The sequence below is a fragment of the Poromitra crassiceps genome, assembly GCF_964638095.1.
Source record: "Poromitra crassiceps genome assembly, chromosome: 28".
NCBI lineage: Eukaryota > Metazoa > Chordata > Actinopteri > Beryciformes > Melamphaidae > Poromitra > Poromitra crassiceps.
Window position 1 is genome coordinate 19,790,104 of NC_139651.1, and position 15,347 is coordinate 19,805,450.

Genomic DNA, 15,347 nt, shown 5'->3' on the forward strand with positions numbered 1-15,347 from the left:
ACTCTGAATTAACTAATAATTTAGCCAATTGTATGTAACATACCAAATAAAAGCAAACGGCAATGTCTAAGAATGCAACGCCATGTAACTGGCTCGTTAATTCTCGCATTCCAGGGAATTACGTCTGAGGAGAGAAAACTATCCCAGCCTTGTTGCTGACAGCTTGACACCCGTCTGGGCGAACGGAGCAAATCACTAATCAGGTCCAGCTTGGCAAAAGCTCGTCGATAAATATCCCTTTAAGACCACAGTGCATTCATGGGTAATCGCCTGGTGTGGCTAATATTAGCCGCTAGTTAGTTATGTTACATGGCAGTAAAACGCCACTGAATGGCCAAATTGATATAACTTTTAACCATTTCGAGTAACACTGTTTCCATACGGATCACCAGCGTTAGTTTGTTGTTTATAACGTGGCTATATTCATAACGTTTTCTATCTCGGATGCGTTATTTCGAATCGCACATAGGTTACGCCTGGCGCAACCTATGTGGGTTTTAGGATGAAACAGACTCGAGCCACTAACGTCATCTTAAGAGCACAATATTCCTGGAATGCAAGTTTAACTAAACAGTTACATGTCCTCTGCATTCTACATAAAATTAAGATATTACGGGTTGTTTTATTTTGTATGTTACATACTTATTGACCAAGTTATGTTCAATTCAGCCAGGGTACAAGAGACTGAGTGTATGTGGCCATCTTTTCAAATCAAGTAGAATACCATTTAGATGGCAAGCTGCAACAATAAGTCACGTTAAACCGGACCTTGTACGCGCAATTATTTTTTACAGTGGGGCATTCAAAAATAAGGTGGATAGCACATTTCATACACAGAGGCAATTCAAAGTGCTTCACATAAAATGGTTGACAGGAAAATAAAAGAAGAGAATAAAATGGACATTTAAAAGCATCAAGTGCTCGTCATTGTCGACGATAACGTTATCTGACCTGGCTAACAGTGGATACTCGCTTGCTTGCTGTGTACCGAGCTCAAAGTAGTAGGCTACGTTCTTTGTTTTACCCCCTGCACTGTCCGCTACAAAAACGACTCTCTTCTTCATGACGTTCTTTCGTATTTGGCGCCGTGACCGCCGGAAGTGTTAACACGACCCGGAAGAATTTGGCCCACCCCCGCGTCTGAACATAAGGTGAATAGAGGGTCCTTGAATGTTCAATGTTGGTCATTTCCCACACGATAACACAGCTTCTCTTGTCTGATGACCACAATTGGCACAAATATGGAGCATCCCAGGTAACACAGGAGAATGGTGACGGCTGATTAGTGAACTCATGAAAATAAACTCTTTATCACTGTCTCAAGGTAATGAAGCACTCGTCATTGCTCAGACATTATTATATGAATAGCCTTGTTGTGCTTTATCCACTGCACTATAACATTAATACATGTTTCAGCTGTCATTTTCTGTTGCAGGGCTCTCAATGAAAGCGCATTCAAGTTCTGATAGCTTGTAAATGTATCTTGAAAATCTCAGAGTCCACTAGGCTAATTGCATTCTTACACAATCAGCCCATGCAATCCTGTCATGCATCCGTCTGTGTCACTGTTCATTGTGATTCTGTCCCCTCAAGCATGAATTCCATTCAGATTCAGAATATGAGCGTCAATACTCAGTGTAGTTTCTCACCAGTTATGCCAGATAGAACCTCTCAGGTGAACAAGATGGCTCTCATTCACAATGACTTTGATTAGAAGGGCTTGTGGCTGACTCAAATCCAAAACGGGGAGAGAGAAAAATCACAGGAAATAATTTTCTCCACTTGTCAAAGAGCTCGAAAATAAATAAATTGTAATTCATGTTTTGTTAAGAACTGTTACAAATGACCACTGTTGCTGTAAAGGGTTAGAGGCCAAACATTATGCATAAATATAATCTTGATGCAATTATGCAATGAAAAAAACAATCAGCCAGTTTAATAGTATGAAATAACAACATGACTAATAATAACTTGTCTTACTGTAATACAGTACTACATGAGATACTGTTAGAGTGACACTTCTTGCTGTTGTTGTAGATGTGTTTTTACTTCTCTTTGATTGCTTACAGTAAATAACCTACAGTAAATAGAAGGCTAGACTGACTTTTGTCTTGGTCCCATGTTGATATAGAACACCATCGTTTGTTCTATTATATTGCATATTTTATGAAAGGCTAAATTATCATTTAAAATGTCCTCCTGAATCAGAAGTTACAGCCAATCATCTACTCTGGTGCGATGAAGTACATCTGCTTTGGCTGTATAGCCAATTGTACAGTAGCAATCAAACCTTTTTCAGAAGATGATATAAAAAGCAAATGAGTGAAAGAGGCCAGTTCATGTTAAATTGAAATGAGGGTCTTCTTAGTCACAAAGAGCATGTCGGTATGTGAAACTCTGTCCAAATAGTCCCAAAACATCATCATTGATCATCATTACTTTCAAAATGTAATATACTACATATTATTAGTTACTTTCATTTAAAAGTAATACGTTACTTTACAATATTAGGTTCTGTGTAGAGTAACTCGTTACTTATTACACTACTTTTGCATTACATTTACCAAAACAATAGCAGCAGCAGAATGACTTCGCCGCCCCGGAACCATCCCGAAAAATAATTTCAACCGCCTTGAAGTCAGTGTAAACCATCCAAAATTCTAACTGTTATTCTTTTCCTTTGTTATTGTCATCTATAGTGGTTATTTGCATAAAAACACACAGCTCGATTAGGAAATTATTGTATCTTTTTTAAATATGTGCTTTGATTTAATAAAGTTAACTCAATTTGTAACTTGAGTTACTTGACAAAGTAACTGGTATAATATTACTGAAATCCTATAAGTAATAAGTTATATTACTGAGTTACTGCTAAAAGTAACATATTACATGTAATATGTTACTTTTGCAATGAGTTACCCCCAACACTGTTGAAAACCATGGAAGCTAAAGAAACGAAACCCATATTAGCCCGTGTGTGTGTGTGTGTGTGTGTGTGTGTGTGTGTGTGTGTGTGTGTGTGTGTGTGTGTGCGTGTGCGTGCTGTAGCTCCAGGCTCTCTTTTGAAAGCATGCTGTCAGATTAATTTGCAGCCTCTCCATCTAAGCGTCCTGCTGATAGGGAGATTTGGCTCATTGTGAAACTGCATTTGTAACTGATGGAGCCCCAGAAAACCATGTCTGCCCACAAAGTCCCCACTGGCTGTAGACAATGAAAAGAAACGCTTCTGTCATTTGAACAGGGAAGTGCAAAGCGGGCGGGGATTTAAAATCATTAAAAGGTTACAGGTTTGTTACATGCTTGGCCTGAAATTATTGACAAAGAAATTGCCCTCTATGTCGTAATCAGTGTTGGGCAAGTTACTTTCAAAATGAAATATACTACATGTTACGAGGACATTCCTAGTCAGACAGACATCAGTCTCTCATATTCTGAGCAGCTGCAGATCAATGGCTCTCTGAATGTTATTCACAAATCCTATATCTGTAAAAGCATAATAAAAAAAGTTGTAGAGGTTAGGAGTTTTTTTTTTAGCATTCTGACCGCCCCCAGCGCCCCCCAAGTTGTATTTTTGGCCCCCCAGTTGAATTCCTCTTCTACTTCTCGCAGTGCAACATTGCTGTAGCGGCCTCATCTTTCAAGCTAGAGTGAAGCACCTGGGCTCATATGAAAGTAGAAAATGTCAGGAATCCATTGGTAGCAGGAACATCACATCATACTAGGGGGTGCAATAATGATCCAAATTTAGGCAGTTTTGGCGAGGGAAATTTCTTTGGCATACATCAGATTGGCAATTAGGCCCCGCCCCCTTTTAGGGCGAAAACACAAGCCTAAAATATATGAGACAGACGGGGATGAAAGGGAGGGGGGGGGGGCAGAGCGCTTGGGGATGAAAGGGAGGGGGGGAGATCAGAGCGCTTGGCTTTCTGACCGGACTGGATCGCTCCGTGGAATTGGAGCTTAAAAGGCAAGCTTGTGACTCGTTTACTGCACTTCTCCAATGAGCAGACTGTGCATAATTTTATGCTTAAAAGCCATGGTTGTAATGCTTAAGGCCGCCTGTAGCGCCGATACCAAAATATGGAGTGGGCTGGTCCACGCCCACTAATCTGCGCTGCGCTGGGCGCAGTTTATAGGCCGATGCAACGATAGAGCCCATAGAGCCTGGTATGAAGGGAGCAGATGAATAGATGACAGGTGACAGCTGCTCCTGCTGCCCCGCCTCCCGCACACCTGACTCCAACCCTGCAACACACACACACACACACACACACACACACACACAGGGAGAGGGGGGGTGCCTAGGAGGCAGAGGGCAACCCTGCAACACACACACACACACACACACACACACACACACAGGGGGAGGGGGGAAGCCTAGGAGGCAGAGGGCAACCCTGCAACACACACACACACACACACACACACACACAGGGAGAGGGGGCAGAGGCCATGACAAACACAAGGCTTATTCAAGGCTTTGACAGCTCTTCTAGATACGCTGGCCGAGAGAAATCAACGCACTGGGACTTAAAGGAACACTCCGCCCATTTTCAAACCAGCTTTGTATCATTACAAAATGAGTAGTATATCATCGTTTGACAGTTATCAAGAGTGATTTGAGTGAAGTTGTGGACCAGCGATGAATCACATCACAGGAACATCTGATCTAACAAATACAACTGGTGTGCCTCCTGGTGAGAAAATGTAGATGGAAACAGTTCCAGTATCAACTGATTGTTTCCAGTTGATAATTGTTTTGGCCGATGCAATTTGGAAATCTCAGAATCTCACTGCATCTGCAGCAAGTGCATTTCATGTACCTAGCAGAGCATGTGAGCAGAGCGGGGGGATTTTGGCTTGAGCGGTGAGCGGGGACCAGAGTGGTACCGGAGCGAAAGTTGGAGCGGCACCGATCACCCGCTCAGTACCGCTCCAGTTTCGATCACATGTTCGAATCAGAATGCATGGTGCGTGGCCATGTGCACGCCCACTATTTTCTTGCCAGCTGCTGCGAGACGAGAAGGAAGAGAAACGAACATGCAGCCGACTCTGTGAGCTCATGTTATTTGTAGTGAGCAATGCCCATTGCCCAGGCGTTTAAATGCAAATTAAAACACCCTGGCCTTTTGATCTCTTTTATTCTTTTGAGCGGAGCAGAGCGGTGAGTGCGAGCGGGTGAAATCTGTATGGAGCGGAGCGGCCGTGAGCGCTGGAGCGGGTGGAAACGGCCACTCCGTGAGCGAGGAGCGGTAACTATTAGGGATGGGCATCGAATTTCGAATTTTCGAATAATCGTTGTTATTATCAAGGTCGACTTTTATTATTGAAATTCGAAATTCTGATTTTTTTTTTTTTTTTTTTTTTTTTTTTTTTTTTTTTTTTTGTGAAATGTTGCATTGTCTCCCCTGATTCTAAGTATAGTCAAATCGCTTGGTTTGAGCAAGTAAAACAATTTTTATAAGCATTTTAAGCAAGGTTTATGGAAAAATGAATGGCGGATGAAATCCCATGAAGAGGGAGAGGGGGTGACTTTGGCACCCCTTTGGCACTCAGACCTGAACCTACTAAATATTTAATGAACCACTCATGATTGTCAAAACTGTTTTTTATTTTCGAAAATGTCAATGTCATGTAACATGTTCTTTACTTCAGTGGTGCAATGCTTGTTTGAGCTAAAAATCCACAGCAGAAGCTTTTTATATTAATTAATAAAGCCGTAGACTTAGAATCAGGGGAGACAATGCAACATTTCACAAAAAAAAAAAAAAAAAATTTTTTTTTTTTTTTTACATTTTTTTTTTATTTTCGAATTTCGAATTAAATTCGAATTTGGCCAGCGGATTTCGAATAGTGTTTTTGCTAGAAATGCCCATCCCTAGTAACTATCACCACTCCGCTCACATGCTCTGGTACAGTACCTAGTGTACTGAATTGTAATCTATCACGCTGGGACCACCCTGACATGCTGAAGACAACTCTTTGTTCCCAAATCAGCCCATTTGCTTTTTTGTCCTTTGTCCAGAGTTAGCCCACTGTGAGTTAGCCCACTGTGAGTTAGCCCACTGTGAGTTAGCCCATTGTGAGTTAGCCCACTGTGAGTTAGCCCACTGTGAGTTAGCCCACTCTCTAGTGAGGCTTTGTCCAGAGTTAGCCCACTGTGAGTTAGCCCACTGTGAGTTAGCCCACTCTCTAGTGAGGCTTTGTCCAGAGTTAGCCCACTGTAAGTTAGCCCACTGTGAGTTAGCCCACTCCCTAGTGAGGCTTTGTCCAGAGTTAGCCCACTGTAAGTTAGCCCACTGTGAGTTAGCCCACTGTGAGTTAGCCCACTGTGAGTTAGCCCATTGTGAGTTAGCCCACTGTGAGTTAGCCCACTGTGAGATAGCCCATTGTGAGTTAGCCCACTGTGAGTTAGCCCACTGTGAGTTAGCCCACTTTGAGTTAGCCCATTGTGAGTTAGCCCACTTTGAGTTAGCCCACTGTGAGTTAGCCCATTGTGAGTTAGCCCACTGTGAGTTAGCCCACTGTGAGTTAGCCCATTGTGAGTTAGCCCACTGTGAGTTAGCCCATTGTGAGTTAGCCCACTGTGAGTTAGCCCACTGTGAGTTAGCCCATTGTGAGTTAGCCCTCTGTGAGTTAGCCCACTGTGAGTTAGCCCATTGTGAGTTAGCCCACTGTGAGTTAGCCCATTGTGAGTTAGCCCACTGTGAGTTAGCCCATTGTGAGTTAGCCCACTGTGAGTTAGCCCACTGTGAGTTAGCCCACTGTGAGTTAGCCCACTGTGAGTTAGCCCATTGTGAGTTAGCCCACTGTGAGTTAGCCCATTGTGAGTTAGCCCACTGTGAGTTAGCCCACTGTGAGTTAGCCCATTGTGAGTTAGCCCACTGTGAGTTAGCCCATTGTGAGTTAGCCCACTGTGAGTTAGCCCACTGTGAGTTAGCCCACTCCCTAGTGAGAAAAAAAAGATTTTCTATTAGTTCTGAAGATCCAAACGCTGAGTGTGACTCATTGGCTTATACAACACAAGCCCTCCTAGTTCTTCAAGCGATCCTCTCCTTTCCTTTTTCTCCTTCTGCCACTTCTCTCCTTCTAGCTTTCTCTCTCCATTGTCTTTCCTTCACTTCTCTCCTTCTAGCTTTCTCTCTCCATTGTCTTTCCTTCACTTCTCTCTTTCTAGCTTTCTCTCTCCATTGTCTTTCCTTCACTTCTCTCTTTCTAGCTTTCTCTCTCCATTGTCTTTCCTTCACTTCTCTCTTTCTAGCTTTCTCTCTCCATCGTCTTTCCTTCACTTCTCTCTTTCTAGCTTTCTCTCTCCATTGTCTTTCCTTCACTTCTCTCTTTCTAGCTTTCTCTCTCCATCGTCTTTCCTTCACTTCTCTCTTTCTAGCTTTCTCTCTCCATTGTCTTTCCTTCACTTCTCTCTTTCTAGCTTTCTCTCTCCATTGTCTTTCCTTCACTTCTCTCTTTCTAGCTTTCTCTCTCCATCGTCTTTCCTTCACTTCTCTCTTTCTAGCTTTCTCTCTCCATTGTCTTTCCTTCACTTCTCTCCTTCTAGCTTTCTCTCTCCATTGTCTTTCCTTCACTTCTCTCTTTCTAGCTTTCTCTCTCCATCGTCTTTCCTTCACTTCTCTCTTTCTAGCTTTCTCTCTCCATCGTCTTTCCTTCACTTCTCTCTTTCTAGCTTTCTCTCTCCATCGTCTTTCCTTCACTTCTCTCCTTCTAGCTTTCTCTCTCCATTGTCTTTCCTTCACTTCTCTCTTTCTAGCTTTCTCTCTCCATCGTCTTTCCTTCCATGCAAAGTCTCAAGGGTATGTGAATGTCCTCTTCCATTTGGCAGCTATTTTGGTCTCCATGTCAACAAGATGTGAGTCACCACACCCTCCAAAAACATGGACACCATCACTGAAACATGTTACTATTCATAAAGCAATGAATTAATAGATTCACTGCTAATTCAGTGCGGTCCATCAATTGTGCACCATTTGAAAGAATTGCATCTTATGTTATCTTATCATATCTTATAGATTATTATTATAGATTGAAGGAAACTCTGCCTGTCCTTCTGTCTGTTTGTATTTATTGATCTGCGGAAACCGATTGGCCGATCGATCTGAAACTGCACATGGGCATTGAGCATTGGAATAGGCAGGGAAGAGGAAGAGGCTCTGCCCACACTGTTTGATTAACAGGCGATTGTGGGAAGAAGCTCCGCCCACAATGTTTGATTGACAGGTAGTCTCACATGGTCAGAGCCACCATCTTACATCATCACTTCCAGCAACGGAGGGTCTGAATTACAAGTCAGCATTTCCGCGTTCTCAGCATGAAAAGTGGCAGCAAGCCTCTGATTGGCTGGGCTGTATTGGCAGCAAGCCTCTGATTGGCTGGGCTGCAGCAAGCCTCTGATTGGCCGGGCTGTATTGGAGGTCCGGCTGTCCGTGTGCATCTTTCAAAATGTACCGTCCCACAAGTTGCATCACGCAAATAAGGAGGTCCATGATTGGTCAATTATATGTCACGCTTTTTCCTTAAGGGGTGGTCCTTAACCACTTTTCAAGAGTTGTGTTTATACCACACATCTCTCATGCCAACCGTAATCTACACATCTATGACTATCAGGTGAACACATGCATTGACTTGAATGAATGAATGAATTAATTTTATTTTGCACATGCTCACACACCCACAAATTACACAGTTTAAGAGCATAAAAGATAAAAAAAAAGACAACAAGTAGTCCAGACAGTGCAGGAAAAGGTAGGAAACCCGTATGGGCTTATTTGAGCCTCCACCTAAGAAACAAAAATAACACACATGTAAAATACATACACTACCTACAGTAAACACTAAACATAAAAACCCTAGAGGTTAAAATAAGACTTTAAAAGTAATGATGATCTCAGAACATATTTCCTCAATTGTTTGAGCTGACATAAATAAGCGCCTACATAAGCTCCTCTGTGTTGTCCCACCTGCACGTGGTCAGAAGGCACTCTCAGTGGACGGCCTGGTTCAGGGGTTCAGGGGGTTGCGACCCTAAGGTTGGGAACCACTGGCCGAGTTGGATAGCCCTGTCGTTTTTACTGGACAGCGGCGTCAATGTAGCAAGCAGACTTCAGAAAGAACGTCCTTACAAAAGAGCTAGTATATCTTCAGAGGTGACTCTCCCTAGCATCCACTTCACAGGTGACTCACTCTCCTTAACCTCCCGCGCGGGTCCCACGCTCTCATTCATAAAGTCCTTCCACTTCCCCGTTTGTCGTCTGGGGGAAATCGTGCCAGCTCAAACGTCCTTTACACCCGCCTACTCCGCCTATTATCCATTCACCCAGGCTCTGAGTGACAGCTAGGCTGACGAATAGCGCACGTCAATGACGTCATTCCTAACATGATTTACCAGCTGTCCGCTTTATTTATTACATGACAGCTGTACTCTAAACTAGGGATGTGCGCGACTAGTCGTTTAATCGTTTAACCGCGTACTCATTTATTAGCCGTTTAGTATTTTACTAGTCGGTTAAACGCTGCATCTTGTTCTTCACGCCATTCTTCAACAGGCTGAGCAGCATCTAACTCTGAATTAACTAATCATTTATTCATTTAATTTATTTCCAAATGAAGGAGAAAATGGCACCTGTAATCTGGCAGAATTTGTAGCCCATAAACTAACTACTGACTTGGCCAATTGTATGTAACATACAAAATCAAGCAAACGGTAATGTCTAAGAATGCAAAGAAATTTAACCGGCTCGTTAAACTCACATTCCAAGATAACGTTAACGTAAGGGGTCGCCCCTCGGAGATTCCAGGCGGGCAGGCAGCACTCATGCACTCATTGTCCGCTCCCCTCCACACAGAAGCAGCTGGCTGCCTGGTACTCTGCGGATCCCACTCGCGTAGCACCACAACACACTGAATCCCACTCGATTTGGGGGTGGAACAAGCCAGGATTGGCCAAAGCCAAATCCAGTCCCCGAAATTGTGAAATCAAATCATCGACATGCTACTATGGCCCGCCTTTCCAACCTGTCATCTCAGACAAGTTTTGTTTTTCAGTCTGAAACGTGACTCCGACCCACACGCCACTTGGGCTCCGTTGGGTTCATCTCGTCTTTAACCTTCAGTGGGAGGAAAAGCTGAGTCTGGTAACCGACAATTCTCTCTGTTTATCTGAGCTATTAGCCTTAGCTAGATTTGTCTTTTTGGGCATCTGTGGTCCAGCAGCTTTGCTGTGGGCTTATTCACAAATGTGTTGTGGTTTCTGTCGTCTCTAGTGGTCAGAAAATAGCTTAGTGTCGCTTTAAAAGGGAACGCTGAACAATTTCAGTAGTAAAAGAGATCTTTTCTAGCCCTCAGGGAATACTGCACGCTCCACACACACACACACACACACACACACACACACACACACACACACACACACACACACACACACACACTGTGGGAATACTGTGATAATAGACACAAAGTTGTCCTTGGTTCCATAGCCGAAATTCCCAGGCGTAGCTGGGTCAAGTCACATGACCATTCATCTTACGTAGCTCAGATGCTAGTTTTGTACGTAGCTCAGATGCTAATGCTAGATGTTTGCATCGCTGTGCTTGACAGGATGCACAGAATGCTGCCAGTCAGGTGGGAAGCAGCTGAAAGATGGCTGGGATACACTCAACCTGTCACTCAGCTCCTTTTGCCCATGGCAAGGACTTGACACAGAGACAGGGACAGCTATACTGTGATTGATATATGTATTCCCTCCAAAACGGCCGATGCATTGCAAACCGGCTTGAATTGGACTAATTTAAGCAGTCGTTTAGGAAGGTACCAAATAAGGCCAAGTCCAGTTGTGAAGCATTAGCTGGAGACAATCTGAAAATGCTCACAAAATGGATAAACTTTTGAAAAAGAATAGTGTCTTTATTGAACACCTGTGATTATTTTCCTAATATACATACAGGAATATTTGAATGTATATAATATGACAGGGGCTCTTTAAGCCATCCTTATGCTGAAATGTTTTGATTGGTCATACCACATTTGTCTTTTCTGAACACTTCTGTGCTGTGAAACAGACATATGGGATTGATTCTATATGGGAACACTACTCTAGACCCTGGGGTTCTGCCACATCATCTCACAGCTCCAAAGTTCATTGCAGCCCCGAGTAGAGCTGATATTTCCAGCCTTCTTTGTACCAAACGAATGAATGATTTCTCAGCCAACGTGCTCCACGAGAAGAACACCTCAGAGGGTTCAGTCACGTCACTGGACCTCTCGTACGCACACATTCCTGCCAATGCAGTTATGCACGGCTTTCCTGAAGACCTCTGGGAGTTTGAGTTTTTCATGAGTGTGATGATGGTGTTAGTAGAGGAATCATGAAGCAAAGAAATTCATAGGGAGGGACTGAAAGGGGGATTATACAGTATATCTTCCCTGTCAAATGAGCAAAACGCTTGGCTGTTTTTCCAACAATATAGCTTATTAACCCATTTCAGACGGGATGACGTTCGCGTCATTCTCCCTTTAAAGACGGGATGCCGTTCGCGTCAATATACCTTTGAAGACGGGATGACGTCTACGTCAATTTGTAGTTTAGCTGTAGTTTTTCGCCTATTTCCGGTCTCTAGGCAAATGAAATCATTCAGAAAACACACGTGGGGTCTCGCAATGCATTCTGGGATTGTTTTGGGAAGGAAAAGTTTTTTTTTTCTTCACTTTGAGCGGATCTGTTAGAGCGATGGAGGAAGAAAATAATATTAGCGGAGGAAGCGATTTTGAAGACGCGGAATATTCTGAACATTCCACCGTTGATGAAGAGTTAAATGATGACCCAGTTACAGACCCCGATTGGCAGCCCTTGGACAGAGATCAGTGGGTCAGAACTATGTTTCAGGATGACGATGACGATGAGTCTGACGAAGAAGACCAATTCGAAGGCTTCCATGGAAACTGGGTAACGGAGCAGCGCTGTTACCGTCCTGTGCCGGTCAAAGCGTTCAAAAGGGTGCCCGGGGTGAAAAGCGGTGTTTGCTTACAAGCCGATTCCACACCTCTATTTTCTTTCGAGAAAATTTACACGGAGGAAATGTGGGACCGTCTTGTCACGGAGACGAACCGATATGCCGACCAGAGACGCACAATTCCCCCAGCCAAAAAAGCAGCCAAGTGGACCCCGGTAACAGTGAAAGAAATGAAAACATTCATTGGGCTGTGTCTCGCCATGGGGATAATGAAACTTCCCGTCCGAAGAGAGTACTGGCGGCTATCCAAAAACATCTTCAAAACCAACTTCGGCCAGAATATGTCCCGGGACCGATTTGACGCCATTTGGAGGTAGGCTAAGAACAATAATATTATCCTTGTTATTATAACCATTGCGTGATATAGATGCGCCCCATTGAATAGGATGCGCTATATAAATAATAGTAGTTTGATAGATAAAATGTAACATTAGTACCATTGTTATGATGCCCTAAGGGAAATGAAATATATTGCAAATGTATTAGAGGTGTAGTGGGAGTATTGCCATAGTAGCGAGCTTATACACTGGGGTAAGAAACCCCTGCTGGGCTCGGCTGCTACACCTATTGTGTGTGGGCAAACACCTAGTAGGCCTATTGTTATTCAATTGTCAGGAATGTGGAGAGAATGCGCTTCACTCTTTGCACCAAGACAGACACTGCACTTAGACAGACCCTGTAACCCTCAAGTGTAACTAACCTATATAATGATATAGCCTACAATTTTTCATTTCATCCAAGATGTGTCTACTTGTATATAATATACAATACAATATACAATATTGTATACAATATACAAGACATTATATTGTTTATAATATATTGTAATATGTGTCTAATTACCCCCCCTCCCCTACCCCCCCTCTTCCATCCTCCCCTCTCTCACCTCTTCAGATACCTTCACCTCCAAGATAACAACGCACGAGGCGACCCAGCTGATAAGCTCTGGAAACTGCGCTGGTACCTGGACTTCCTGAACCAGCGCTTCCAGGACCTCTATGAGGTCAACGGCACAGTCAGCATTGACGAATCAATGATCAAGTTCAAAGGCAGGCTTGGCTTCCGGCAATACCTGCCAATGAAGGTACTGCTGATTGATTGATCAAATTGTCTCACCTCTATTTTGCCTATGTAACCTGCATCTTTTGGTAATGTGTGAAATAAACATTCATTCATTCATTCATTCCAGCCAACCAAATGGGGCGTGAAGGTTTGGGTGATGGCGGAGAGCTCAACAGGCTACGTTCCGCACTTCAAAGTAAGGAAAAAAATCAGCACACCAAGAATATGCAAATATGTATTCTGTAATGTGTTGTTATTTGAGTGACCTTTCAAGCACCCAAGGCCCTTCCTCAGACTTGTGTTTCTTCTTGCAAACTCCCCAGGTGTACACAGGACGTGAAGCGGCGCCGCAGACGGGCCTGGCACAGCGCGTGGTGCTGGACCTCGCCAAGCCATACAATGGCACCTTCCTGTCCATTTATATGGACAACTTCTACACCAGTGTAGAACTCCTCCAGGAGATGAACGGCCTTTTCCTGTACGGCTGTGGCACCCTTCGGGCCAATAGGAAGGGGCTGCCGAAGGACCACAGCCTGACAAAGAGGGCTGCGCTGGGGAAGCACGAGTTCCGGGTGGCACAGCAGGATGACCTCACCTTCTGCGTGTGGCAAGACACAAAGACGGTGATGGTCTTGTCCAATCACCATGACCCCAGCGCAACAGGGACTGTAAGGCGGAGGAGAGATGAGACCCACCGGGCTGATGTGGTAGTGCCCGCTTGCCTGGCGGACTACCAGAGCCACATGAAAGGTTTGTTTTACAGATTTATGTTTTATAAACAAAAATTAAAATACTGTAAGCTTATATTCACTGAGGTCATTTGAGTGAAAATGTACGTATGTAAACAGAGTTCCATGTGTGTTCCAGGTGTGGATCTCCTCGACCAGATGATTGGATACTATGGTTTCGATCATCGGTCAAAGAAATGGTGGCGGCGTGTGTTCTTCTGGGGCCTGTCTGTGTCGTGCTACAACGCCTACGTTGCAGCCAGGTCTGTTGGAGGAAGGCACAAACATTACAAGGACTGGCTGGAGACCTTGCTGGAGGAGCTCATCACACCGGTGACAAGGAGGGCCCCTCCTGTGATCCCTCCTCCTTCTCCTCCTCCTCCTCTGTCCCCAGCTTCCAGACCAGCCTCTCCATTTGGCTCTCCTTCCACTCCAGAGAGCAGGGGAGCCTCCCCAGCACCAAGCACATCGAGCAGGGCAGCCTCCCCAGCACCCAGCACGTCAGGAGAAGCCACAGGTCCCCCAATGCACGACTTCGGGAAGGTGTTTGAGAAGCGGAAGCTCTGCAGGGAGTGCCAGTTGTTGCTGGACAAAAAAGATGTAGTAGGCAGTGGGCTAACTGTGTATGGCTGCATACAGTGTGACCTGCCTGTCCACATTGAGTGTTTTGGAAAACACTACAGACATTTTTTGTAAGTGTTTGCTAAACACTAGCTGACACTTTAGACACTTGCCCCTTTGATGGTAAATGGACTGCATTTTTTTTTATGGTTGCAAGGGGACACAAGGGGGCAGTGTGGAGCACATTTTTGATTTTATTTGAGTGGTTTGGAGTGATTTGTTGCTTGTTTTTTCATACGTTTTTTAGTTTTTTAAAAATTTTCTGTGTTTACAGCAATATTTGACAATGCTATTGAATTGTCATACCAATAAACACCTTTTACAAGGAAAGCCACATGTGTCAGCTCTCAAATGCCTTTTAAAGTGTGTTTTTATCTTCTACAGAGGCTGAGATATCACTATTTTAGTAGGCGTTGACATTTCTATGAAAAGTTCAGGATTTGGGGGTCTATTATCAAATCGGACTTAGGTTTTAGAGGCTATTTTTTAGGCGAAAATAGGCTGAAATGGGTTAATTATTTAATATAGCTTATTCTGACGTTTGTTTTACTCCTCAATATAGCTTGCTGCATTGCACAGTTACAATGAGAGCTTTACAGTACATGATGCAGTGTTTCCCCTAGACATTTTTTCAGGCCTGGAGGGATTTCGAAACGTACCCCGACCGCAACGGCGGGGGCCCTCGCTGGCGACGCTAAACTTTTAGCTAACCTGTTCGCATCTATGTTCGCAATGGCATCCCAAGTATCATCGTACTATTATGGGATGCGATGTGAACAGTTGTATTATGGGATGTGCGTTTCCCAGGCAACGACACACGTTGACACGTTTAGGAACAGCGGCGCGCGCTGGCACAATGTTCCTAAAAGCGAAATGCTTATTGTTTTGAATTATTTGGCATCTTCTATTACTGTCA

The 15,347-nt window shown here is 43.9% G+C and overlaps 1 protein-coding gene across 1 annotated transcript; it reads left to right on the forward strand.

The window, feature by feature from the left end:
• Positions 1 to 11,884: 11,884 nt before the first annotated feature.
• LOC310799604 (uncharacterized protein) lies at positions 11,885 to 14,765 on the forward strand (the record flags this gene model as incomplete). The annotated part of the gene is made up of 3 exons (XM_083662192.1): positions 11,885 to 12,004; positions 13,541 to 13,832; positions 13,950 to 14,765. The coding sequence occupies 3 exons, from the start codon at positions 11,885 to 11,887 to the stop codon at positions 14,504 to 14,506; spliced, it is 969 nt and encodes a 322-aa protein (XP_083518318.1). The 3' UTR covers positions 14,507 to 14,765.
• Positions 14,766 to 15,347: the final 582 nt, after the last annotated feature.